The sequence below is a fragment of the Arachis hypogaea genome, chromosome 14 (assembly GCF_003086295.3).
Source record: "Arachis hypogaea cultivar Tifrunner chromosome 14, arahy.Tifrunner.gnm2.J5K5, whole genome shotgun sequence".
NCBI classification, from domain to species: domain Eukaryota; kingdom Viridiplantae; phylum Streptophyta; class Magnoliopsida; order Fabales; family Fabaceae; genus Arachis; species Arachis hypogaea.
In genome coordinates, this window is record NC_092049.1 from 22,569,362 (window position 1) to 22,597,215 (window position 27,854).

Consider the following 27,854-nt stretch of genomic DNA (forward strand, 5'->3'; position numbering starts at 1 on the left):
TTGCAATTAAGATCCGGTTCAATTAGATCCATCTTCTACGTTTCTGTTTGTTGAGATTTACTGCTCTCTTGTTTAATTTTTGCAATCCCACATCCCTGATCCATTTACAATTCTGCAATTTACATTTCTTGCATTCTAAGATTCTGCAATTTACATTTCTTGCGTTCTAAGTTTCTGCCATTTAATTTCTTGTTCTTTAAGATTCAGCACTTTTATTTTCTGTTCTCTTTAATTTCCTACAATTTACCCCTCTCCCTTTACTTTTCATGCAATTTAATTTCTGTTAATCACAAATCACTCAACCAACTCTTGATTTGCTTGACTAAATCAACCACTAAACTAAAATTGCTCAATCCTTCAATCCCTGTGGGATCGACCTCACTCATGTGAGTTATTATTACTTGATGCGACTCGGTACACTTGCCGGTGAGTTTTATGTCGGATCGTTTTCCGCACATCAATTAGATATCCAAGAGAATATACTCCAGCTGTCGTCCAATGACTACGTTGAACATCATGTAGACCGCTTGTGGTTGTCAGGCACGGGGATATTGGCTAAGCGAGTAACAAAGATAGTGGGTGATTGTCACGGGTCACCCCTTCATTATGACTTAACTGAATTAAGTACGAGAGTATATCTTGGAGAAGAAGTAGGCATGAATTGAATATAAAAACAACAGTAATTGCATTAATTCATGAAGAACAGCAGAGCTCCAAACCTTAATCTATGGGGTGTAAAAACTCCACCGAAGAAAATACATAAGTGAAAGAAGGTCTAGGCATGGCCGTGAGGCCAGCCTCCAAACGTGTAAAGATGATAAAAGTTACATATCGTTTCAAATATGGTCAAAAGACAAAATAAATCTCTAAAAGTAGTTTTTATACTAAACTAGTAACTAGGGTTACAGAAAATGAGTAACTAAGTGCAGATAGTACAGAAATCCACTTTTGGGGCCCACTTGATGTGTGCTTGGGCTGAGCATTGAAGTTTTTTCGTGCATAGGCTATTCCTGGAGTTAAACGCCAGCTTGGGTGCCAGTTTGGGCGTTTAACTCCAATTTTGGTGCCAGTTTGGGCGTTTAACGCCAGAAAGTTTTAGGCTGTCTTTTAGCGCCAGTTTGGGCCATCAAATCTCGGGCAAAGTATGAATTATTATATATTACTGGAAAGCCCAGGATGTCTACTTTCCAACGCAATTGAGAGCATGCCAATTGGGCTTCTGTAGCTCCCGAAAATCCATTTTGAGTGCAGCAGGGTCAGAATCCAACAGCATTTGCAATCCTTTTTCAGCCTCTGAATTAGATTTTTGCTCAGGTCCCTCAATTTCTGCTAGAAAATACCTGAAATCACAAAAAAACACACAAACTCATAGTAAAGTTTAGAAATATGATTTTTGAATAAAAACTAATAAAAATATAATAAAAAGTAATTAAAACATACTAAAAACTATGTAAAAACAATGCCAAAAAGGGTATAAATTATCCGCTCATCAGACACCTTGTGCAGCACATTGCATTGATTTAATGTTAGAAGACTTAGAAAAAAATAACACTTCACAAGGAAAAAATTTATAAAGGTAGAAAGATTACTAGTTACATATATGCTAGAACTACTCTTATTGCACTACTACACATCCATACTAAGGGGAAAGATTTAGTGAGGCTGGGTATGACCCGTTTTGCAACTTCTTACCTTACTTTGGGATGTCTCAATGACAACAAAGGTTCCTTAATAAGAATTTTTCTTTCTGATCAATGGACTTCTAGTAAATTTGTAAAGACAAAAGATGGAAGGATAATTACAAGTGTGGTGTTAGATAAGGTGTTTTGGAAAGAAGTGGTATTTTGCTTGAGGGATACCTACCCTCTTCTTCATGTGCTTCATATGGTGGATTCAGAAGAAAAGCCGGCAATGGGATTTATTTATGAAGAAATAAAATGTGCAAAGGAGAAAATACGAGATGCATTTCAAGGAGTTGAGACAGGGTAAAGTGTCTAATTATTTTATTTTTTAATTAATGCATAAGAGTTGTACATAATGTTGAATGATACGTATAAAATGTAATTGTAAAATGTAATAACGGCATAGGTAGAAAAGTAAAAGCTAGAGAGAGTTGAAAACTTTGAATATTGAATGGTGTGTGACTGTGTGGCATATAGCAGCCTTGCTGGAACAGCTAGGAAATACTATTAATTTGGAATCAGATTCAACTTCAATTCTAAAAATATTGTTTATTTTGTAACTAATTTATTAATTTTTTTATGTTTTAGTTATATACCTATTTGGGATATTTTTTATGCAAGATGGGGTAACCAATTTTATAGGCCATTGCATGCTGCAGGCTATTATTTGAATCCTCAAATTCATTATAGTTCTGGTTTTAAAATTGCTTATGAGCTTAAGAAGCAGTTTTATGCTTGTATGGAAAGGATGACAGGAAATCCAAATTTAATCACTAAGATGGATGTTCAACTTGAAGATTTTAAGACTCGAAAAGAGTTTTTTGGTAGTAAAGTAGCTCAAAATGCAATTTATACTAAAACTCCAGCTCAATGGTGGGATTCTTATGGAGATCTGCATCCAGAGCTCCAACAATTTGTAATTCGTGTCTTGAATTTGACATGTAGTTCATCTGGATGTGAACGTAATTGGAGCACTTTTGAGATGGTTAGTAATTAAATATAAGTTGCATTTTACTTTTATAAATTTGGTTGTTAATTTTTCAATTCTATCTTGTAATTTGACTAATATTTTTATCTACTTTTGAAAAGTTCACACAAAACGGAGAAACCGTTTAAAAGCTAAAAACATGAATGATGTTTTGTTTGTGATGACAAACTCAAGATTAGCAAAGAAAAAACAAACAAGAAGAAGTCTTGATTATGAATATAGTCTTGATGAGTTGGACTTTGATGAAGAGTGGATTGTTGCTGACGAAGATGGAGAAGAAGAAGATTTAGATGCTCTAATTCCAGATCCTGATTTAAATGATGAAGCAAGTGGTAATAGAATTGTTGGTGCCTCTAAGGATCCTTTGGAAATTCCTTATCTTGATGATGATGAGTTTGAAGAACTTCTCCAAGGACCTCTTCCTCATGTTCCTGATAATGATGAAGATGGTAATGCAGAAGTTTGTGAAACTCGTGAAGATTTTATGACTGATGAAGAATAGAATGATTATTAAATAACTTGTTTAGATTTTAGTTAATTAGTTGTTCATTCTAGTAGTTTGGTTGGTTTATTTGCTACTTGAATTTATTTTAATGTCGTATGAACTTGTGAGTTGTGAATTTGTATTGAATTGTGACTTTTAACTTGTTATGGTATATATATATTAGTTATAATTCTATGGGTAATTTAGTTTATTTGAGATTTATTTTATTTTCTGTAAAATTAGTTTTTGCTATTAAATTTTTTTAAATTTTTATAATTTATGAATCATATTTACGTTCCGTCTTATGATTCAACGAATTACGATTTTGAGTTAGCTTAACGAGTCGAGGTAAAAACTACGAGTTCACTATAATTTTAATATTATATATATATATATATATATATTATTACTCAACTCTTATTAGTCGGAGAAATTGGACAGATAAATAAGGGCAATTGTGATCTGATGCGTGAGCATCTTTCCTATCTTTTCCTAGTGAATTTGCATTTAAATTATTAAGTTTTATCAAGAATTAATTATCTTTTAGCCACTATAGATTCTACTTTGAGTCTTGTGCAATTCTGTTTATTTTAGGTAGCATTCGGATGGATTTGATGGAGTTTCTGCAGAGAAAGAGAAGAAACCAAGGAGCTGACCAGCGAGGAGCGATGCGTACGCGTGCCTGACGCGTACGCGTGAAAAGCAAAGTTGCTCAGCGACGCGTGCGCGTACCTGACGCGTACGCGTAACACGCGATAAAGACCATCGACGCATACGTGTGACTGACGCGTACGCGTGACATGCGCACCATGTAGAATTCACAGAAAATGCTGGGGGCGATTTCAGGCCAAGTTTCGACCCAGTTTTCAGCCCAGAAAGCATAGTTCAGAGGCTGCAGAGTGAAGGAATCAAGTGGTCCCCATCCATCAATTGAAGACTTGTTGATTGCCATAATTAATTCTGATTTAAATTTAAATATTATTTTAAAATAGGAAAATATATTATTTTAGTTTTAGAAGATAGATTTTAAATTAATTAGGATTAGTTATAAAAGGGGATTCCAACAGGGGGATTCTAGAACAACATTATTCCATTCCAATTCACAATTCACAGTTTATCAGAATCCTTATTTCCCCTTTACCATGAGCAACTAAACCTCCACTGTTAAGGTTAGGAGCTCTATCTATTGTATGGATTGATTTTATTGTTTTTCTATTTTAATTCATGTTTTGATTTATAATTTAAGAATTGTTTTCTCTCTTTATCTTATGAATTTGGGTGGAACGGAAGTATGACCCTCTTTCTACTTGAGTTCTTGTATAACTTGGAAAAGCTCTTTACTTGAACAACAGCTTGAAAACATATTCTCCTAAATTTTAATTATCTGGATTTAATGGGATATGTGACATATAATCTTTTTATATTTGGGTAATTAGAGTTTTTGTCGCATATAAATTGGAATTTGATCATCACCCCCTAATTGGAATTAATTGACTAAGGAATTGGCTGTTGATAAATTTTAGAGGAGAAAGGTCTAAGGAATTAGGATCTAGTCACATATAGTTTGCCATATATTAAATCCTACATGATTTAAATAGTTAATAAGAAAAGTTAATCCGGAAAAATAGATAACACTGAAACCTTAACAGCCTTTTTCATATTTTATTCCCAACTCAATTACTTTACTATTTTAATTTCTGAACTATTGTTTAATGCTCTTTGAACACTCAACATTATTTTCTGCTTGCCTGACTAAGCCAATGACCCAATTATTGTTGCTTGATCCATCAATCCTCGTGGGATCGACCCTCACTCACCTGAGGTATTACTTGGTACGGCCCGGTGCACTTACCGGTTAGTTTGTGGGTTATAAATTCCGCACCATGATCATGAGTTTAACCAATTTGACGAAAAAGGACCATGATGATAGGTGGTGCGTGGTGGCAAGTGCAAGTGCTCAACACCTTCATTTCGACCAATAATAATAGTGGGTGTAATACATGTAAAAAAAGGGAATTCTTTGTATAAAGTCATTTAAAACGTTTTTTTAAGATTTTTTAATAATTTAAATTTAACATATACAATCTGTAAAATTTGGTTAATTAATGAATAAATAACCCACAAATTAAAATTTATTTTATAAAATCAGAAAATAAAATTTTATAATTTAATTTTAAAGAATTTGGCTCAAACTAGATCTGTAGGCCCAAACTGAACCCATGGCCCCAACTCATCAGCTCATTAAAGAAGGGCACAGCTCTTCCCTCCCCATTCCAAACATCAAACACACTGAAACACACATGGGGAATGGAAGAACATTTCATGAAAATATAAACCTAGCTTGATCTTCAAATCCTTGTAACTTTTGATCCGGAGCTCCGATTGTCGCACAGTTTGCGGCCACGCGACTACGGCATGTCGAGCTCTACAAAACACATAACATCATTCAAGAGGTAAGACACTTTTTTTTCCAGTTTTTCATCCCTTGATTTCGAAAATCTTGAGTGAAAATTTTAAGATTTTGAGCTCTTTGATGTTATAGGATCCAATTAGTTTGAGGAAAAGGCTTAATCTCACCCCCCTTTAATCCTTGGGTATGGTAAGATTCTCAACCCTAAGTGAAATACTTGAAATATTGTGATTAGTTATTGAGTTTGTATGTGTGAGTGTATGTTATGTGTATTAGGCAATATATGTATGTAAGTGGATTGAAGCTTGATGGAGATTTTGGGAGTTTGAAGTGGATTGCAAGCTAGAAATCTATTTTTGGAAGTGTTGGAGTCTTGAAAGTTGAGGAAAAATTGAATTCGAGGTGTTCCGGGTTGAGCGGGGAATCGGCCAAGGTATGGTTTCAGTTTCGTGTATCTAAAATATAATGTATTGTGAAAACTTAGGCAAGAGACCTTAAGATAGGAATTGAATTGTTGATGTAGTTGATTGAATGATATGGATTGTGTTGATTATGTAGATAATGGTCTTGGGTGGTTGTGGTTGATGTTAGTTGTTGATAAGGCATGTAAAATTGTAAGTGACATGGTGTTGGTATACATGATTATTGATGAAGTGAGATTTTGTTAAAGTTGATATGGAAATTATCACAAGTAATTGATCATGTATATTGTGAATTGTTGAACTTGGATTATTGAGTTAAGATTGATAAAAATACAGAATCGATGTGTTGTGGATTGAATAAGGAAGTTGGAATGTAGATGAGGCTGAATTGGTAAGGGGTTGGTTGAACTAGAAAGGATTTGGAAAGTGTATGTTTTAAAAATTGAGGTTTGTTTGGTTTTGTGAAAATTATGATTTTGGCCCAACTTTGGCGAAGCATAACTTGGTTTTTGGACCTTCGATTTGTGTCAAACTTATTTAGAAATAAAAGTTGGTCCGAAATGTTTATGCCGTTCGAAGAACAGAAGAAAAATATTTTAAAATGAGAAAGTTATGCTCGATCAAAGTTTGCTGTGCAAACTGAAAATTCTGGACTTAGCACTTTTTGGAGCTGGTGCATTGTATGCGTATGCATACATTCCATACGCGGACATGTGCTTCTATTTGGTGCATGTGTATGCGGGAAGAGTAATGCGTACGCGACAAGGTCCAAACCAATGTTCTGAAAATCGGACTGGACCAGCCGGTTCAACTGGGTTAACCAAAAATCGGTCACCTAGCCAGTCCAGTCCACCTACAAAATCGCATTGCAAAAAAAACCGGTTGAAAAACCGGCAGAACCGGTGGTTAACACGCGAACCAGGCGAACCGGCGCGGTTGAAAGAAGGCTGAAGAACGCGTGTTGCCTAAATCCCTAATCAGCTACTCTTCGAAGAACACTCCCACTCCCAAGCGCTAAGCTCGTTGAGGCTCGAGGTTCTACCGTTCTGCCAACGAAGGACAACCGCCGCCGTGAATCAAACAGACGCCGGAGCAAGCACCATTGTCGCGGGTTGTCACTTCAGCGTCGCGGGTCGTTCTGTTCTCTACTTCGAGGCTCGAGCTTCTAGCCTTCTCTTCTCTCTTTCTCTTGCAGTTAGTTCCGGGCTTCTGGCTCTTCTTCTGTTCTTTCTGTTTTTATTTTTTGTTCTGGGCTTCTGTTCTTCTCTGTTCCTAGCTTTATTAATTTTTTTTATTTTTCTTTTTACATGATTAATCAAATGTTGAATAAATTTGATGTATGTTGAATTTGAGAATAAATTTGATGTATATTGAATTTTGCTGGACTTCATGATTTTGGTTGCTGAATTCATGGTTTTCTGAGGTTATTTTGGATTCATGATTTTGATTTATTTGTTATCTATTCATGATTTATTTGTTTGCTATTTTGATGGATTCATGATTTTGTTAGTCGGGTTCCATTCGTGTGCGTCATCCGTTAGTCGTCGGTCGCTCCTCCTTCTCCTTCGTCGCAGTATCCTTCTGATCTGCCGTGCTCACCGCAATTTCTCCAGCCCCCTCTGCTTTGCCGTGGTCGCCTCCCTCTGCTCTTTCGTGCTCGCTGAATATTCTGGTAGGTGAGTCCTCTCCTCTTTGCTGTGTTCTTGCTGTGTTGTGTATTGGAAAGTCGTTCTTGCTGTGTTATGGTATGAAATGGTGTGCTGTTGCAATTCTTGCAAACCTCTTTGCTGTGTTGTTGGCTGTTGCTTTGTTCTTGTTATGGTGTTAATAATTGTTCTTTTTGCTGTGTTATTGATTAATTGTTAATAATTTATATTACACAATAATCTGTATTTTTTTGTTAATAATATTGTTGTGTTGTTCTTAGTGTTGTATTTAAACTGCTGCTGGGGTTGTGGTTATTAACAATTTAGACATAACTGTCATGTTATTTACATGGTTTTGATTTTTATGCTTGTACTTGTGCATTTTTAGTCTTGTTTCAAAGACATATGTATGGAAGAATACTATATGTATATGCTGCATATTTATGCTTAGGTGCTGACTATACATAACTCTCCTCTTGAAGTTCTGCTCTTTATTATGTAAAATTTTAAATTTTATTAAGTTAGAAATTATTAAATTTATATATTTAAAATTATTTTTAGATTTTTTAATAATTTTATTTAATATTTAATTAAACCGGTTAAACCCCGGTTGAACCCCGGTCGAACCAGTGAACCATTGAACCAGTGACCTCACCGGTTCATTGACCAGTACGGTTCTCGCAACCTTGGTCCAAACGCGTACTCACACGTACGCGTGACCCTGTTTTCAACAAATGTGAGTTTTGTGTTTTTAACCAAATTTTCAAACCTCTAAGCCTCTATTTTCATCCTTTTAGCCTTAAATCCTCATAGAATGCCTAGTTATGAGAAGAAGTTAGGGAAGATGGTAACTTGTGGATGAAGTAAAGGGAAAATTAATGATAAACCATGATTAGTGATGATTGTATGAGTTGCTGAGGATGTTGGTGGAAGTGATGTGTATGATATGAGCCGAATGGCTGTATGTGATAATGAATTATGGCTAATTGTGGATTTTGTTATGAGCCGAATAGCTGTATTAATACTGAATTATCGCTGAGTGTGAATGCATATATGCTTGATGAATGATAATGTGATTGTTGCACTTCCAAACATCTGAGATACGAGTTTTCCTGGGTAAAAGCAGTGGCTAGCCACCACGTGTTCCAGGTTGAGACTCGATACTCTGCTGACCCTATGTCGTAAGTGTGGCTGGACACTGTGAAAGTTCCGGATGAGCTCAGTCCCATGGATAAACACCAGTGTGGGTGTTATATGATTATGATTGTGAATTACTCTAGTTGAGAATCCACGACAGAGGGACAGTCCAATGCCTAGCTACCAGGACTTGTCACGTTGGCTTTATAACCGACAAATGAGACTCATCAGCCACTAGGTCAGGCATGCATCATATGCATCTATACGATTGTTTGGTGTGTTTTGTTTGGAATGTCTAATTGACTGCATAACTACTTGCTAATTGTTTATCTGTTGTATATTCTTTCTACCTGTGATTTCTGTGTATGTAATAAATGTGTTTGTAACAACTGGTTCTGGTGGTAGTTGGGAGGTTCGAAGGAGTTGGAAAGGGGAGTTTTACATAGACCGAAGACCCTTAGCCATTTGCCTATTACTTTCTCATGGATTAGTTATGTTTATAAGCTTTAATTATCTATTGAAAGTTCTAGGATTGCCTTCGGCTTTCCCAAGACATTATATGTTAGATATGTGGGTACTGTTACCATGCTGAGAACCTCCGGTTCTCACCCATGCGAATTTTGTGGTTTTCAGATGCAGGACGTGAGGCTCCTCGCTGAGGCATGCTGGAGCTTCTAATTTAGCGAAGATCTTTATCTTTTGGGCTTTATTTTGGTTATAAGTATTACATAGATACTTATTATCTCCATTGTTTATATATATCCTATATTAACTCCTTTTAGAGGTTATTTTGAAGAAATAGATTTTGTAACTATGTACTTTGGGTTTCTTTTGGGTTCCCTAATATATATATATACATATATATGCTCGGGCCGGTTGTAAGAACCGCGAATAATTAAATGCTTAATTAGTTAATTAATATTGACCAATATAGAGTCCGAAAAATAGAGTGAGATTTAGAGGATGTAAATGTGATTTTTGGACTCAGTGGGTTTTTTTGAGTCAAAAAATGCGTTTTCTGCGAAAAACCGTGAAAAACTACAAACCGGTAGTTGAACCGGTTGAACCGGTTCAAGTCTGCCTGGTACCGCATGAGAAAAAGTGAAAATCGTCAAAAATCTTATAAAATAATAGAAGTCAAAAACCGGGCATTAATTTTAAAAGTTTAGCCTGAAGTTGGCCAAACGAGTTAAAAAAGCTAACGGGTTGGACCGAGCCCAAGTTGGACCTACGACCAACACTATATAAATCCATTTAAGTGGCCATTTTAGCCACTTTAACACCACAAAACCAGCAGCAACGTGAAAAGAGAGAAGAGAGGTAGGGTTCCAAAAGTTCACTATTCATCATCTTCTTCTTGGAGCCATATTTCACTCTCCGGAGCTCCGATTTGCGTGCCGTCAGTTGCCACGCGAAGCTCTCGTCGAGCTCTTCGATTTCATTTTAACAAAGTGGTAAGAAACTTCCAATTTCTTACCCAATTCTTTATTCTATAACAGATTCGATTTTTGGCTATGGTGAATGAGTGGTTCTTGTTATTTTGATTAATTAGGTACAATCTAGCACTGGGTACTTAGTGGGATTTGTCTTAATCAACTGTGGGTAAGGTAAGCTCATCCTTATCCCTTGTAAAATTGAATAATTAAGAACCCTAGGTACTAATTTATTGCACATTAATGTGTATAGCTTGGAATATTGATGGTTGGTGCTTATTGGAGATTAATTGATGGCTTGATTGAGTTTGAAAACTTGTGGAAGCTTGGTTGAGGTCAATTTGGTGATTTTAGCGCATATTGGGAATCGACCAAGGTATGGTTTCGGTTTCCTCTATGTAGTATATAATATTCAGGGGTGTGCGTACGCACAGGTACGTGTGCGTACGCACACTAGGCGGAAAAGGGGTTATGCGCGCACACATCAGGGCGCGGACGCTGCGAACAGAATGAACATAAGGCCTGTGCGCACGCACAAAGGCGTGTGCGGGCGCATAGAAGGGGAAAAGAGGGGGTGTTCCCACGCACAAGAGATGCATGTGCTGCGAGCAGAGGGGGTTCCCAAGGTTGTGCGTGCGCACAGAGCTATGCGCACGCACAGGTGTGGTTTTTTTTTTTTGACATGATCATGCGTGCGCTCGCACACAGATCCGTGCACACGCACAAAAGTATAAGAGGGCAGGGGTTCATACGCACATGCTGTGCCAACGCTCCCACCAGAAGGGAAGCAAGTTGGTGTTCAAGCGCACAAGCTTGTGCGTTCGCACAAAGAGTGCGAAAAAGGGCATGTGTGCGTACGCACAGGTACGTGCGCACGCACAGGTCACAAAAAACAGAAGGACGCGCGCACACAAAGCGTGCTGGCGCTGCGAACAGAGGGCATAAAGGCTTGTGTGCGTACGCATAGCTGGGTGCGTACGCACGGAAGGTGAATTTTCGTTGCTGTGTGCGTGCGCACGCGAGTATGTGCACGCACATCCCTGTTTTTCTCAAAATTTTTTCTTTCAAAATCTAAGGCTCTAAGCCTTAACTCAATCAAAATTCAACACCAAAACATGCAAAAACCCATAAATTCATGATCCAAACCAAACTTAACCTATATAATCTCAAAATTAAATTAATCCTAAGCTAACCAAAATAAGCAAACATGCGATTAGGCCAAAATATATATAAAAAGAGGAGAGTTAGAACAATGTTATCGAGCAGTTTTATTTAATGTCTTTAAGTTAGACAATTGGGAGAGCCCTTGCTATGATGGCTTGTGCTTGACTTCTCCACCAATGGCTTGAATCTCCAATGTCCTCCGGGATCCCAATCCTAACCATAAACAAAGACAACCAACAAGCAAGCTATTTACATATTAACATATTTACAATAGCCAATAACAACACAATTGAAACTCTCCGGCAACGGCGCCAAATTTGACAATGCCCAAAAGCATGTGTTTGGATTTTCACACTAAAAATAGGAATGACGTTGCAAGTATAGTCCAAATCTAATAATTGATCATCAATCAAATGTTATCACAATACAAACTCAAATATATAAACCGAGAATATCTCACTCCCGGGTCGTTCTTCCCTACGAGTTGCAATGAAATGTCATGTCATTGGCTATGAGGGAGCATGGGGAAATTGGGAATGAAATCAAGAGAGCAAGAAATGTAAATAGCAAGAAAGTAAATGAGCATGCAAGGAATGTAAATGGCAACTCTTGGCAAGAATCGGGGAATTTAGGATTCTTATCCTAGTTATGGACCGCAAACATGGCAATTGTGTGGAATCAATCCAAATCAGTCAATCCTCCTTGAGAATTAGTCAAAAGGCGTAATTGATCTCAATCTATAAGTCCTAGTCAACTCACTAATTACTTAGTGAAAGACTAGCGTTAATGGAAACCAAACCAATTAACCATTCTCACACAATGCGGTGGACATTCACAACTCAATTCCACCCAAACACCCAATTTCTCAACCAAGAGTGTTAAAATTAAACATGCAAGAACAAAGTGGTAAGGAACTTCCAATTTCTTTCCTAGTTATTCATTCTAAAATAGATTCGCTTTTTGGCTATGGTGAATGTGTAGTTCTTGTTATTTTGATTAATTAGGTACAATCTAGCACCGGGTAGTTAATGGGGTTTGTCTTAATCAACTGTGGGTAAGGTAAGTTCACCCTTATCCCTTGTGAAGTTGAATAATTAAGAACCCTAGGTACTAATTTATTGCACATTAATGTGTATAGCTTGGAATATTGATGGTTGGTGCTTATTGGAGATTAATTGATGGCTTGATTGAGTTTGAGAACTTGTGAAAGCTTGGTTGAGGTCAATTTGGTAATTTTAGCGCATATTGGGAATCGGCCAAGGTATGATTTTGGTTTTCTCTATGTAGTATATAATATTCATGGACACTTAGGCTAGTAACCTATAGGATAGGTTGGAATTATGTGGTTGTTGATGATGGTTTATTGAAAATTCATGTTGAATTGATAAGGTTATGTTGAGAAATAATGATATTGAGATATGATGTATGATGATTTGAATGATTGTATGTTGTTGGATGTGGATATAAAGTATGAATGGAATTGATGATGATAAGTGGTAGGAAGAAATTGATGGTTGGTGTAGGTGTTGGTGGAGAATTGATCTTAGTGTCATATATGTGGTATTTGATGACTGGGAATGATGAATTGTGATTTAAAAGGGTAGAGTGTGCTGGAAATGGAAGTCTGGTTTTGATCTAGTTGGATGTAGCTTGAGAATTTCGTAAAAATTGAGAACATGTGAAATTGGTAAAAAGGGGATTTCGGTGAACTTTGCCTGATCATAACTTTTGCCTCGATTTTCAAAATTGATACAAAGTGAATTTTCTGGAGCTACAGAAGCCCAATTGGCGCGCTCTCAATTGTGTTGGAAAGTAGACATCCTGGGCTTTCCAGCAATATATAATAGTCCATACTTTGCCCAAGATTTGATGGTCCAAACCGGCGTTCCAAGTCAGCTTAAGAATTCTGGCGTCAAAACGCCAGAACTGGCACAAAAGCTGGAGTTAAACGCCCAAACTGGCACAAAAGCTGGCGTTTAACTCCAAGAAAAGTCTCTACATGTGAAAGCTTCAATGCTCAGCCCAAGCACACACCAAGTGGGCCCGGAAGAAGATTTCTGTATTAATTACTTATTTCTGTAAACCCTAGGCTACTAGTTCTCTATAAATAGGACTTTTTACTATTGTATTTTCATCTCGGTTCTTCGGATTCCCTCTCTGGGGCCGAAGCCAATGACCACCATTATCACATTTGTATTTTTAACAGTGGAGTTTCTACACACCTTAGATTAAGGTGTGGAGCTCTGCTGTTCTTCATGAATTAATGCAAAGTACTACTGTTTTTCTATTCAATTCAAGCCTACTTCTTCTCTAAGATATTCATTCGCACCCAAGAACATGATGAATGTGATGATTATGTGACACTCATCACCATTCTCGCCTATGAACGCGTGACTGACAACCACTTCCGTTCTACATGCAACCAAGCTTGAATGTGTATCTCTTGGGTTTCTAATCTAAGATTAGAACCTTCGTGGTATAGGCTAGAACTATTGGCGGCCATTCCTGAGATCTGGAACGTCTAAACCTTGTCTGTGGTATTCTGAGTAGGATCTGGGAAGGGATGACTGTGACGAGTTTCAAACTCGCGATTGTTGGGCGTGTGACAGACGCAAAAAGATCAATGGATCCTATTCCAACATGATCGAGAACCGACAGATGATTAGCCGTGCAGTGACAGCGTGCGTAGAACATTTTCACTGAAAGGACGGGAAGTAGCCATTGACAACGATGATGCCCAACATAAAGCTTGCCATGGAAAGGAGTATGAATGATTGGAAGAAGGCAATAGGAAAGCAGAGGTTCAAGAGGAACAAAGCATCTTCATACGCTTATCTGAAATTCCTACCAATGAATTACATAAGTATCTCTATCTTTATCTTATTTTATGTTTTATTCATCTTTTAATTATCAATCCTCCATAACCATTTGAATCCGCCTGACTGAGATTTACAAGATGACCATAGCTTGCTTCAAGCCGACAGTCTCCGTGGGATCGACCCTTACTCACGTAAGGTATTACTTGGACGATCCAGTGCACTTGCTGGTTAGTTGTGCGGAATTGTGACAAAGTGTGATTCACGTTTGAGAGCTCCAAGTCCTTTGGCGCCATTGTTGATGATCACAATTTCGTGCACCAAGTTTTTGGCGCCATTGCCGGGGATTGTTCGAGTTTGGACAACTGACGGTTCATCTTGTTGCTTAGATTAGGTACTTTTCTTTTTATTTTTCAGAATTTTTAAGAATGAATTCTAGAGTTTCAAGGTGATGTTCTTATCATCACAAAAGCTGATTGATTCTCATCAATTTAGCTGCTGAATGTAATGTCCTGCTGAAGCTTGGTCAGCCATGTCTAATCTTTTTAGACTAAAGCTTTAGACTAACATTGCATGATTCCTGGAATTCTTATTAAAAGTTTTGAATCTCTTTATTCTCTTTTCCATATAATTTTCGAAAAATCACAAAATATTTATAAAATCATAAAAATCAAAAATATTTTATGTATCTTAGTGTCAATTCTTAAGTTTGGTGTCTTGCATGCATTGTTTATTTGATCTTAGTTGCATTTTTATTGTTTCTCATCATTAAAAATTCAAAAATATTTTCAAAATTGTGTCTTTTCAATAATACAGAGAATTGAAAATTCAGATCATTCAGCAGAGAAATTAAACAGAAAAAGCTGGGCGTTCAAAACGCCCAGTGAAGAAGGAAAACTGGCATTTAAACGCCAGCCAGGTACGTTTAACGCCCAAAAAGGTAGCATTTTGGGCGTTAAACGCCAGAATGGATGCCATTCTGGGCGTTTAACGCCAGGATGACACTAGAGAAAATATTTTGTTTTTAATCCAAATTTTTTTCAAATCTTCATAATTTTTCAAAATCAAATCTTTTTCAAATCATATCTTTTCAATCATATCTCTTCAAAATCAATTTCTTTCCATTTTTTTATTTTTTTTCTATTTTCGAAAATCCTTGCTACAATTAGTATTTTAATTCAAAATTTTCAAGTTGTTACTTGCCTATTAAGAAAGGATCAAATTTTAAATTTTAGAATCATATCTTTTAATTTCTTGTTAGTCAAGTAATCAACTTTAATTTTAAAACTTTCTCTTTTTAATTTGATTTTCAATCATATCTTCTCAATCATATCTTTTCAATCACATCTTTTTCAAAATTAATTTTCAATCATATCTTTTTGATTTCTAATTTCAAAATCTTTTCAAAAATCACTTAATTTCTTTCCCAATCTTAGTTTTCAAAAATCATCAATCAAATTTTCAAAATTTCTTTTAATTATTTCAAAATCTTTTACTTCAATTTCGAAAATTCTTCCCCTCTTCTCACATCCTTCTATTTAAGGACTAACACTCCTCCACTATCAACAATTCGAACTCTATCCCTCTTGATAAGTTCGAATTCTTCTCTTTCTACCTTCTCCTTCTATTTCTTTTCCTCTGACACTTCAAGAAATCTCTATACTGTAACATAGAGGATTTCATACTTTCTTGTTCTCTTCTCTTTCATATGAGCAAGAGCAAGGACAAAAGTATTCTTATTGAGGCTGATCCTCAACATGAAAGGACCTTGAAGCGAAAGCTAAGAGAAGCTAAAGTACAACTCTCTATAGAGGACCTAACAGAGCTTTTCAAACAAGAAGAAGCCATGGCAACCGAAAACAACTTTACTGTACCTACTCCTGACTTCTATGGGAGAAGCATCTCAATCCCTGCCATTGGAGCAAACAACTTTGAGCTTAAGCCTCAATTAGTTTCTCTAATGCAACAGAATTGCAAGTTTCATGGACTTCCATTGGAAGATCCTCATCAGTTCTTAGCTGAATTCTTGCAAATCTGTGACACTGTCAAGACCAATGACGTTGATCCTGAGGTCTACAGACTTATGCTCTTCCCTTTTACTGTAAGAGACAGAGCTAAGACATGGTTGGATTCTCAACCCAAAGAAAGCCTGAACTCTTGGGAAAAGCTAGTCAATGCCTTCTTGGCAAAGTTCTTTCCACCTCAAAAATTGAACAAGCTTAGAGTGGAAGTCCAAACCTTCAGACAGAAGGAAGGAGAATCCCTCTATGAAGCTTGGGAAAGATACAAGTAATTGATCAGAAGGTGCCCTTCTGACATGCTTTCAGAATGGAGCATCATAGGTATATTCTATGATGGTCTGTCTGAACTGTCCAAGATATCATTGGACAGCTCTGCTGGAGGATATCTTCATCTGAAGAAGACGCCTGCAGAAGCTCAGGAACTCATGAAATGGTTGCAAATAACCAATTCATGTACACTTCTGAAAGGAATCCTGTGAATAATGGGACAAATCAGAAGAAAGGAGTTCTTGAGATTGATACTCTGAATGCCATACTGGCTCAAAATAAAAGTTAGTCCGGAAAAATAGATAACTCTGAAACCTTAATTATATTCTCCATATATTATTCCCATCTTAATTACTTGCCTTTCTTCAAATATTTTTGATATTGTTTAATGTCTTTTATATTGCATCTCAACACTATTTTCTGCTAGTCTAACTAAGCCAAATCAATTAACCATTGTTGCTTAATCCATCAATCCTCGTGGGATCGACCCTTACTCACGTAAGGTATTACTTGGTACGACCCGGTGCATTTGCCGGTAAGTAAGTGTGGTTTTAAATTACCGCACCAAATTTTTGGCGCCGTTGCCGAGGATTAACTGTGATTAACAACTATTAGTTGTTTGATTGTTTAGATTAGGCTTTTTAATTTTAATTTTAATTAAATATTATTTTATTATTTTTTAAAAAAAAATAATTTTCCTTTATTTTTTTTCGTTTCGTTTCCCCTTTCCCTGCCCCCGTGGAAATTTTTTTTCTTACTTCCTTTTATCTTTTATTTTTATTTTATTTTTATTTTTAATTTTTTTAAAACTTTCGTTCCTGATTTATTGTTCCGTTTTATTTTTATTTTATTTTTGTTTTGTTTCTTCCATTAATTTTTTACTTTTTATATTTTATTAGACTTATTTTATTTTTTTATTATTTATTTTTTTTTTTAAAATTTACAATAGCACTAATATTTTTTTTAATTTCTGAAATTAAGTTTGGTGTTTCCTAGTTAGTTTTATTTTAATTTTTCTTATTTTAATTTTTAGAATTTTGTTCTGTCTTTTTTGCTTTCCTATTTACCACATGGTGCGTTTAATTTATTTTAGTGTGTTGTGCTGAGGAAAAATAATGGAGAGAGATCACGTGGGTTACTACTCACACCCAAGTAGTGATTCATATTATGGTGGATGGAGGAACTATCAAAATTTTAGTTGGCAAGGCCAAAACCAAAGAAATTTCATTGCTCCATGTTTCAACTACCAAGAACCATCATCTTTCTACCCATATCAAGAGCCACCATCAGATATTGAAGCTCCTCAGAAGAAGGGTGTTATGGAAGTAGAAATTCTTAATGCTATTCTTGCCCAGAACAAGTTTATGACTCAGCAAATAAATCTACTTACTCAACAGATGGGTGGCATGCAAGTCCCAGCTATCAACACCCAAAATCCTCTTCAAGAAGTCAATTACATGGGGAGTGCTCCTAGAAACCCCAAAAATGATCCCTATTCTAAGACCTACAATCCGGGGTGGAGAAATCACCCAAATTTTGGGTAGAGAGAACAACCTCAGAGGCCACAAGATTTTAATCATAATTCTCAAGATGGTTCTCAACAGAATAATTTTAATAACCACCAGTTTCAATCAACTCAGCAGGCAAACTCTAAATCCCAAGAAGATTCTAATTGGGAGATGATGATGAGTTTTATGCAGGAAACCAGAGCCTCCATTAGAAACTTGGAAGTGCAAATGGGCCAAATGAGCAAGCAATTACCTGAGAAGTCTGCAAGTATATTTTCAAGTGATACAGTGGTGAACCCAAGAGAAGACTGCAAGGCTATTCAACTGAGAAGTGGTAAAGTAGCTGGCGCTGAGACCAAGGTCAATGAAGAGTCAGTCGAAAAAGAAAGCCACCAAGAGGAAGAGGTTGAAATTGAGGAAGCTTGCAAAGAGGTGGTAGAATTCAAAGAAGAACACAAGGGAGTGGAGCTTGCAAGACCTCTCCCAAAGCCATCACCATCAAATACAACATTTAAGTGGGTAAAATTTCTACCCTTAACCTTTACTTTCTCACTTGAATATGGACTACTGGAGACGGATGGTCAACTTAGAGCTCTTTGTGGCATTAAGAGTAAGAAGAAGATAGTTAGTGGTAAGAGTTGTCAAACAAGGCTCAATATGGTTGCATGCTCTGAATTGAAGTGCAAGAATTGGTGTAGAGCTAATCTGAATGGGTCTAGAAGGTTGTTTGGATGTCTCTGTGAGAATTCAGATCGCTTGCCACCCGGTGGGAACAATGGTGATCCACAAGAAGACGGGTGTAAAAGCAAGGTTTGGGACCCTGAAATTCATTCCCACAATCAACACTCTTGGGGCCTTGTCACTTGCTTCAACTTGCTCAAAGGCTTTATGCGCCTAGTTTGGGATCCCAGTGGCTATTGGAATTACAAACATTGGTGGAGATTCCTGGATTAGTACAAGCACAAGCCACCATGACAAGGAAGCACACAACATGTCCAACTTAAGGACTTTAACTAAAAGTGCTTGGTGGGAGACAACCCACCGTGGTATGATCGTTCTTTTTCATTCTTAGTTATTTTTCGTAATAGTAATTTTCTTACTTAGTTGATTTTTATTAAGTTCTTACTAATTTTCTGATCATGCAGCTATTTTATCACAGGAACCGAATACCTCAAGCTAAAAAAAAAAATAAAAATAAAAGCTAAAAATAAAAAATAAAAAATATATATATGTAATAAAAAAAACACCCGACGCGAAAGTGTCGCTGACGCGTACGCGTCATCTAGGGGTGCAAGAAAAATAAAAAGTTACAGAGAGTTGCGCGGGAGTGGCGCCAAGAATGAAGTTTTTCGCACAAACAAGCCCACGCAGACGCGTGGCCCATGCGTTCGCGTCACCGACGCGATCGTGTGACCTGCAAATTCGACGTAACAGAGCGTTTTGGGCAGAGAGTTGTGCCAGCTTGGGGCAAGAAGTGTGCTAAACGCACAAATTTGGTCACGTGGACACGTGATTGACGCGTTCGCGTCAGTTACACATATGGCCATCCACGCGATCGTGTGCCTGACGCTAACGCGTCATTATGAAGAATGTGCGACGCACGCGATCGCGTCATTGACGCGAACGCGTCGCTTGCGCCGCCCAGTTTTCTTCTCTCTCTCTCCCAATCCTAATTCTCTCTTATTCTCTTATCCTTTTATTTTTTTCTTTTTTTCTTTCATTATAACATTTGTCTCTTCTATTTTCAGTTCTTATTTGCTTGAGGACAAGCAAACCTTTAAGTTTGGTGTTGACGCTTCGCTTAAGGATTTTCTGTTTATTCCTATAGCACCAAAAGGGAGGCGAATCATCTTCACTGAGGAGCACAACCTGAAGAATAAACGATTGCTAGGATAACTAAGGTGGTTGAGTTCCTTTCATTTTTTTTATTCCTCCCCTCTTTGTCTATGTTATGTTCCGGTTTTCTGCTATTTTTCTTTGTTTGTTGCATGATCCTTTATTAGTTAGAATCCTATGACTAGTTTAGTTTTCTTTTAATTACTTTAATGCTGAAAATATGTTTCATGTACCACTCACTGAACTTGAACCTAAAAAGAAAAGAAAAAGAAGTGATGTAGTGCATGAGAATTTGAGTTTAATTTTTAGAGTAGTCTTATTTACTTAAATGTGGTGGTATTTTCTGTGACTCTGAATGCATGCTTGAATAGTGCATATTTTTGATAGTGAAGTTTATGAATGTTAAAATTGTTGGTTCTTGAAAGAATGATGAAAAAAGAGAAATGTTATTGATAACCTGAAAAAATCATAAAATTGATTCTTGAAGCAAGAAAAAGCAGTGAAAAACACAAAGGATAAAAGGATCCAAGGGTAAAAAGGATCCAAGGCTTTGAGCATTAATGGATAGGAGGGCCCAAAAGAATAAAATCCTGGCCTAAGTGGCTAAATCAAATTGTCCCTAATCATGTGCTTGTGGCGTGAAGGTGTCAAGTGAAAAGCTTGAGACTGAGCGGTTAAAGTCGTGATCCAAAGCAAAAAGAGTGTGCTTAAGAACTCTGGGCACCTCTAACTTGGGACTCTAGCAAAGCTGAGTCACAATCTGAAAAGGTTCACCCAATTATGTGTCTGTGGCATTTATGTATCTGGTGGTAATACTGGAAAACAAAATGCTTAGGGTCATGGCCAAGACTCAGAAAGTAGCTCTGTTCAAGAATCATCATACTGAACTAGGAGAATCAATAACACTATCTGGATTCTAAGTTCCTATGGATGCCAATCATTCTGAACTTCAAAGGATAAAGTGAGATGCCAAAACTATTCAGGATTGCAGTTGTAAACCCCACTATAAGAAGAGACATGAGCTTAATCGAACTCTCATTCTCATGCAAATTCACATCCTAAGCTTATATTAGTGTTGGTTGCTTGAGGACAAGCAACAGTTTAAGTTTGGTGTTGTGATGCGTGAGCATCTTGTCTATCTTTTCCTAGTGAATTTGCATCTAAATTGTTGAGTTTAATTAAGAATTAATTATATTTTAGCCACTATGGATGCTATTTTGAGTTTTGTGCAATACTGTTTATTTTAGGTAGCATTTCGCAGAATTTGATGGAGTTTCTGCAGAGAAAGAGAAGAAGCCAAGGAGATGACCAGCGAATACCGACGCGGACGCATGGCTCACGCGACCGCGCGGAATGGAGGAAATCACAATGACGCGATCGCATGCCTGACACGAACGCGTGGACTGGAATCTGCACAAACGACGCGTCCGCATCGTCCACGCGTTCGCGTCATTTGTGCAGATTCCAGTCCACGCGTTTGCGTCAGGCATGCGATCGCGTCATTGTGATTTCCTCCATTCCGCGCGGTCGCGTGAGCCATGCGTCCGCGTCGGTATTCGCTAGTCATCTCCTTGGCTTCTTCTCTTTCTCTGCAGAAACTCCATCAAATTCCGCCAAATGCTACCTAAAATAAACAGTATTGTACAAAACTCAAAATAGCATCCATAGTGGCTAAAATATAATTAATTCTTAATTAAATTCAACAATTTAGATGCAAATTCACTAGGAAAAGATAGACAAGATGCTCACGCATCACAACACTAAACTTAAACTATTGCTTGTCCTCAAGCAACCAAAACTAATATAAGCTTAGGATGTGAATTTGCATGAGAATGAGAGTTCGATTACGTCCATATTTTCTCTTATAGTGGGGTTTATAACTGCAATCCTGAACAGTTTTGGCATCTCTCTGTATCCTTTGAAGTTCAGAATGATTGGCATCCATAGGAACTCAGAATTCAGATAGTGTTATTGATTTTCCTAGTTCAGTATGTTGATTCTTGAACACAGCTACTTTATGAGTCTTGACCGTGACCCTAAACATTTTGTTTTCCAATATTACCACCGGATACATAAATGCCACAGACACATAACTGGGTGAACCTTTTCAGATTGTGACTCAGCTTTGCTAGAGTCCCCAGTTAGAGGTGCCCAGAGTTCTTAAGCACACTCTTTTTGCTTTGGATCACGACTTTAACCGTTCAGTCTCAAGCTTTTCACTTGACACCTTCACGCCACAAGCACATGGTTAGGGACAGCTTGATTTAGCCGCTTAGGCCAGGATTTTATTCCTTAGGGCCCTCCTATCCATTAATGCTCAAAGTCTTGGATCCTTTTTACCCTTGCCTTTTAGTTTAAAGGGTTATTGGCTTTTTCTGCTTGCTTTTTCTTTTTCTTGTTTGTTTTTTTTTTTATAAATTTTTTTTTTTGCAAGCCTTGTGTTTTCACTGCTTTTTCTTGCTTCAAGAATCAATTTTATGATTTTTCAGATTATCAATAACATTTTTCTTTTTCATCATTCTTTCAAGAGCCAACAATTTTAACATTCATAAGCTTCACTATCAAAATTATGCACTGTTCAAGCATGCGTTCAGAATCACAGAAAAAAAATACCACCATATCTCAGTAAATCAGAATATTCTTAAAATTAACTCAATTTCTCATGCAACACATCACTTTTTTTTCTTTTCTTTTTAGATTCAAGTTCAGTGAGTGGTACATGAAACATCTTTTTTTCAGCATTAAAGCAATTAAATGAAGACTAAACTAGTCCTAGAATTCTAACTAATAAAGGATCATGCAATAAACAAAGCAAAATAACAGAAAACCGAAACATAACATAGAAAAAGAAGGGAGGAATAAAAAATGAAAGGAACTCAACCACCTTAATTATCCTAGCGGTCGCTTTATTCTTCAGGTTGTGCTCCTTCGCGAAGATGATTCACCTCCCTTTTGTACTAGAAAACCTATAAGCGCAGCGTCAACACCAAACTTAAAGCTTTGCTTGTCCTCAAGCAAAGAAGAACTGAAAATAGAAGAGACAAATATTAAAATGAAAGAAGAAATAAAAGGATAAGAGAATAAGAGAGAATTAAGATTGGGAGAGAGAGAAAGAAAACTGGGCGACGCGTTCGCGTCAATGACGCGATCGCGTACATCGCGCATTCTTCATAATGACGCGATAGCGTCAGGCACGCGTTCGCGTGGATGGCCATATATGCCACTGACGCGAACGCGTCAGTCACGCGTCCGCGTGACCAAATTTGTGCTTTTGCACACTTCTTGCCCCAAGCTGGCACAACTCTCTGCCCAAACGCTCTTTTACGTTGAATTTGCAGGTCACGCGATCGCGTCGGTGACGCGACCGCGTGAATGGCGAAAATCACAAACGACGCGAACGCGTGAGGTACGCGATCGCGTGGGATCGTTTGTGCGAAAGGCTCCATTCTGGCGCCACTCCCGTGCAACTCTCTGTAACTTTCTATTTTTTTCTTGCACCCTTAGATGACGCGTTCGCGTCAGCGACGCTGGCGCGTCGGGTGCTTTTTTTTTTAGCGTTTGATAGGCTTATCGCAAGGAGATGGGAGACAATATTAATATGAACAGAGAGTTTCGCAGGAGCAGCGCTGGAGGTGTGCCAATGGCACAAATCACCCCACGCGACCGCGTCACCCACGCGGCTGCGTGACCTAAAATCGGCATAAAAAGGGTGTATGGCCGAAAGTTGAGCCGGAATTGGGCTGGACCCGTGCTAGTAGCACAAGCCCTGCCACGCGAACGCGTCACCCGCGCATCCGCGTCATATTGGAAATAAGGCCACCCGCGCGATCGCGTCGACCACGCGACCGCGTCACCCTGGATTTTGGCAATACTGAGTTTTGAACAGAGAGTTGTACGACCGGGAGGCTGCACTTGCGCCACTAGCACAAATCGAGTCATGCGATCGAGTGCCCCACGCGTCCGCGTCACCCACGCGACCGCGTCGCCAGCGTCGCACAACCAATCCAGATTAGTGACAATTTTCTTATCTTTTCTTTTCTAATCCTAATTTCTTCCTTCTCTCTCCTTTCTCACTTTCTTTTTCCTCTTCTCACCCTTTTCACTCTCAATTTATTTTATTTTATTTATTTTCATACTTTCATTCATTGCATATTTTTATTTTTCTAAATTTATTATTTTACCATTGGTGTTCAAATGTTCTTATTCAACTGTTATTTCTTTTCTGGTATTATCTTGGTGCTTATGACTTGTTTTATTCTGGTTAGGTAATATTATTTAAATCAATGCCAATCTTTTATACCTGTATTACTTTTGTATTGATTTTTAATTTATATTATCTTTCCTTCCCCACTCTCTTTCCCATTGTTGCATATTCTGCACCACTGGTATGCCATGGCTTCTATTGTTTTCTCACTTACATGTTGTAGCTACCATGTAAATGAGACCCTTTTCATTTGGCATTAACCCAACCATACTTCATTTATTTTCTTATCTCTATTATTGGGTTACCTTTCTTCTCTTTTTTTTCTTTTAGGATGGCCACCAGGAAGAGAACCGGAAGACGTTTAGATGGGGAGACAGACAAGTCCATCTGCACAATCCTTAGAGAAAAGCAACAGTTGAAACAACCCATCCACCTGCACATCTCAGCATGCACCAAGGACGGTGCAATCTTTAAGTGTGGGGAGGTCGATACCGATCTCCGTGGGTTAGTTATTTCCTCTTTCAACACCAATGTTTTATTTTATTTGTTTGTTCATTGTTGCATCTGCATATTTGATTGCATATTTATTTGATTTTGTGCATTTAGTTACTACTTGGTTAAAATAATAAATCTCTTTTTAAGATCCTATTTTTGAAAAAAAAAATATTTTCACTAATTTAAATAAAAATTTTTAAAAAATTTTTATGTGTTAAATTTGTTTGAAGTTGTATTTGGAACATGGTTTTTGAGTCAAAGAACACACAACCTGTGAGACTTTGAGCTTATTTACATGGTTATATTATTTAACCATAAATATTTTATTCCTGTGTGTTCCCTTCTCTATGATTGTAATCTATATTTTGTTCCAACCTATATGTCCATTATTTAGTGTATTTACATGTTTGCATATGATTGAGGCCATTATTTGATTTTAGCTCACTTATCCCAAATAAGCCTACCCTTTAAATCACCCTTGTCAGCCACTTTGAGCCTTTTAACCCCCTCTGGTTCTGTATTTTACCACATCACTAGCCTTAAAGCAGAAAAATAATTAAATATCCCAATTGAATCTTTGGTTAGCTTAAGATAGTGTGTTAATTAAGTATGGGGAAACTGTGGGAACATGGGTTAATAAAGGAAAAGTATAATGTTTCTAATTTATTTGAATATCAGGAATTTGGGAACCTACTCATGAAAAAATCAAAATAGAAAAATAATAGAAAATCCATGTGCATTGATAAGTTATGTTTGTTTCTCTACAAAAAAAAAAGAGAAAAAAGAGAAAAATCCAAAAATACTCAATGAACAAGTAAATAAGGGGACAAAATTACCCCAATATTAAGTTTAATAAAAGATCAATGCACATGTGATAAAAATTAAAGAAAAATTTGGTACATGAGTATGGGAATTATACAAAGGTGAGAATTATGGGTAGCTAGGCATGAATTTAAAAGTATATAGAGTATATGTATATTAGGTGAGAGCTTAGGTTAATTGAAGATTCATATTATAGCTCACTTGGCCATACATATATTCTTACCTTTACCTCAGCCCCATTACAACCTTGAAAAGACCTCATGATGTTTGCATTGGTACATTAAATATTTGTTGATTGGTTAGATGAAGAACAAGGTTTAGAAAGCATGACTAGAGAAGAGTAGAGTGAATAACCCTATACACTTGAGAGATTAGAGTGATATACACTTCCAGTGAGGGTTCAACGCTTAAATTTTATGTTCCCTGCTTTCATGAGCTGTCTTCTTACAAGTTCACTTGCTTTTTATTGTATGATTTGAATTAGTGGAAATTGGTTTGTATTTGTCTTGGAGAACTTATTTACTCTTAACCAAGTAAGTAAAAGCATTCAGCATGTAGTTACATTCATAGGTTGCATTTCATATCATTCCTCTTCATCTTTATAGCTTCTCTTGAGCTTAGCATGAGGACATGCTATTGTTTAAGTGTGGGGAGGTTGATAAACCACTATTTTATGGTTTATCTTGTGCTCAATTGAGTGGTTTTTTATCTACTCTTTACCCACTTATTCATACTATTTGCATGGTTTTACAATTGCCTTCCTAATTATGTGCTTTGATTGAAAACATGCTTCTTTGATCTTATATTTGCTTATTATTAATCCTCTCTTATTACCATTAGATGCCTTGATATGTGTGTTAAGTGTTTTTAGATATTATAAGGCAGGAATGACTTGGAGGATGGGAAGAAAGCATACAAAAGTGGAAGGAATGCAAGAAGTTGGAGAAATTGCTAAGCTGTCCAGCCTGACCTCTCTGCACTCAAACGGCTATAACTTTAGCTACAGAGGTCCAAACGACGCGGTTCTAGTTGCGTTGGAAAGCTAACGTTCGGAGATTCGATTTGATATATAATATGCTATGGTTCCCCTGACGCTAGGTGACGCGACCGCCTGATCCATGCGGCCGCATCGCAGTGACGGAAATCAGCGCATTAAAATTCGAAACCAGCGAATTCTGGACTGTTTCTGACCCAGTTTGCGGCCCAGAAAACACAGATTAGAGGCTATAAAGTGGGGAAATGCATCCATTCATGAGGAGGCTCTCATAATTCACAATTTGAGGAGTAGATGTAGTTTTTAGAGAGAGAGGTTCTCTCCTCTCTCTTAGGATTAGGATTTAGGATTTCTCTTAGTTTTAGGAGTGTCTCTAAATCCCAGGTTCAATGTTCTTCCGTTATTATTTCTCTTCTACTTTTAGATACTCTAATACTTTTATTTGTTAATTACTTATGTTGCCCATTTGATTCATAAATCTTTCATGATAGATTGGATTGCTTTTATTAATATAATTTGGGGAATTTTCAGATTTAATTCTGCTTTGCTTTATTTATATTGATGCTATTTAATTTAGATATTTTCTTCCTTCTGGCTTTGGTTAAGTAATTGGTAACGCTTGAGCTGTCAAATAAAGGAGTGGTTGAAATTGGGAGTTGCTCCAATAACTCTAGTCTTTTCATCGGAATTGACTAGGACCTGAGGATTAAGCTAATTAATCCACTTGATCTACCTTCATAGTTAGAGGTTAACAAAGTGAGATTAAAATCCAATTTTCATCACAATTGTTAAGGATAGGACCTCCAGTTCTTATACCTTGCCAAGAGATTTTATTTTATTATTATTATTTTATTTTATGTCATATAACATATTCCCACCTTACTTCCTAAACCCCAATTTACAAACTCATAACCAATAATAAGAACATACCTCCCTGCAATTCCTTGAGAAGACGACCAGAGGTTTAAATACTCGGTTATCAATTTTAAAGGGGTTTGTTACTTGTGACAACCAAAACGTTTGTACGAAGGGATTTTTGTCGGTGTAGAGACTATATCTACAACACGACTGTTTCTATGAATCTCTTTACTGGTAAAAATCCCAACGTCAAAATGGCGCCATTGCATAATTAAATTAGTTAGTAAGGAAAGTTAGTCCGGAAAAATAGATAACTCTGAAACCTTAACTATCTTCTCCATATATTATTCCCATCTTAATTACTTGCCTTTCTTCAAATATTTTTGATATTGTTTAATGTCTTTTATATTGCATCTCAACACTATTTTCTGCTAGTCTAACTAAGCCAAATCAATTAACCATTGTTGCTTAATCCATCAATCCTCGTGGGATCGACCCTTACTCACGTAAGGTATTATTTGATACGACCCGGTGCACTTGCCGGTAAGTAAGTGTGGTTTTAAATTACCGCACCAAGTTTTTGGCGCCGTTGTCGGAGATTGACTGTGATTAACAACTATTAGTTATTTGATTGCTTAGATTAGGCGTTTTAATTTTAATTAGTTCT

General features: G+C 37.1%; 1 protein-coding gene and 1 non-coding gene across 2 annotated transcripts; one reads left to right on the forward strand and one right to left on the reverse strand.

Annotated features, from left to right (window-relative positions):
- Positions 1–1,911: 1,911 nt before the first annotated feature.
- Positions 1,912–3,172, forward strand: LOC112742409 (uncharacterized). Its single transcript, XM_025791646.1, has 3 exons — positions 1,912–1,985; positions 2,271–2,644; positions 2,772–3,172. The coding sequence occupies exons 1-3, from the start codon at positions 1,912–1,914 to the stop codon at positions 3,170–3,172; spliced, it is 849 nt and encodes a 282-aa protein (XP_025647431.1).
- A 13,225-nt stretch (positions 3,173–16,397) lies between these two features.
- Positions 16,398–16,505, reverse strand: LOC112745786 (small nucleolar RNA R71). Its single transcript, XR_003173697.1, has one exon. It is a non-coding gene; the product is annotated as a small nucleolar RNA R71 (small nucleolar RNA).
- Between the last annotated feature and the right edge of the window lie 11,349 nt (positions 16,506–27,854).

Excerpts from the sequence above, each read along its gene's own strand:
- LOC112742409 (XM_025791646.1), top strand. The coding sequence starts at position 1,912 with ATGGGATTTATTTATGAAGAAATAAAATGTGCAAAGGAGAAAATACGA. Across the intron at positions 1,986-2,270 it reads TTTCAAGGAGTTGAGACAGG|TTATATACCTATTTGGGATA; the intron begins GTAAAGTGTCTA and ends TTTATGTTTTAG. Across the intron at positions 2,645-2,771 it reads TAGTTCATCTGGATGTGAAC|TTCACACAAAACGGAGAAAC; the intron begins GTAATTGGAGCA and ends ACTTTTGAAAAG.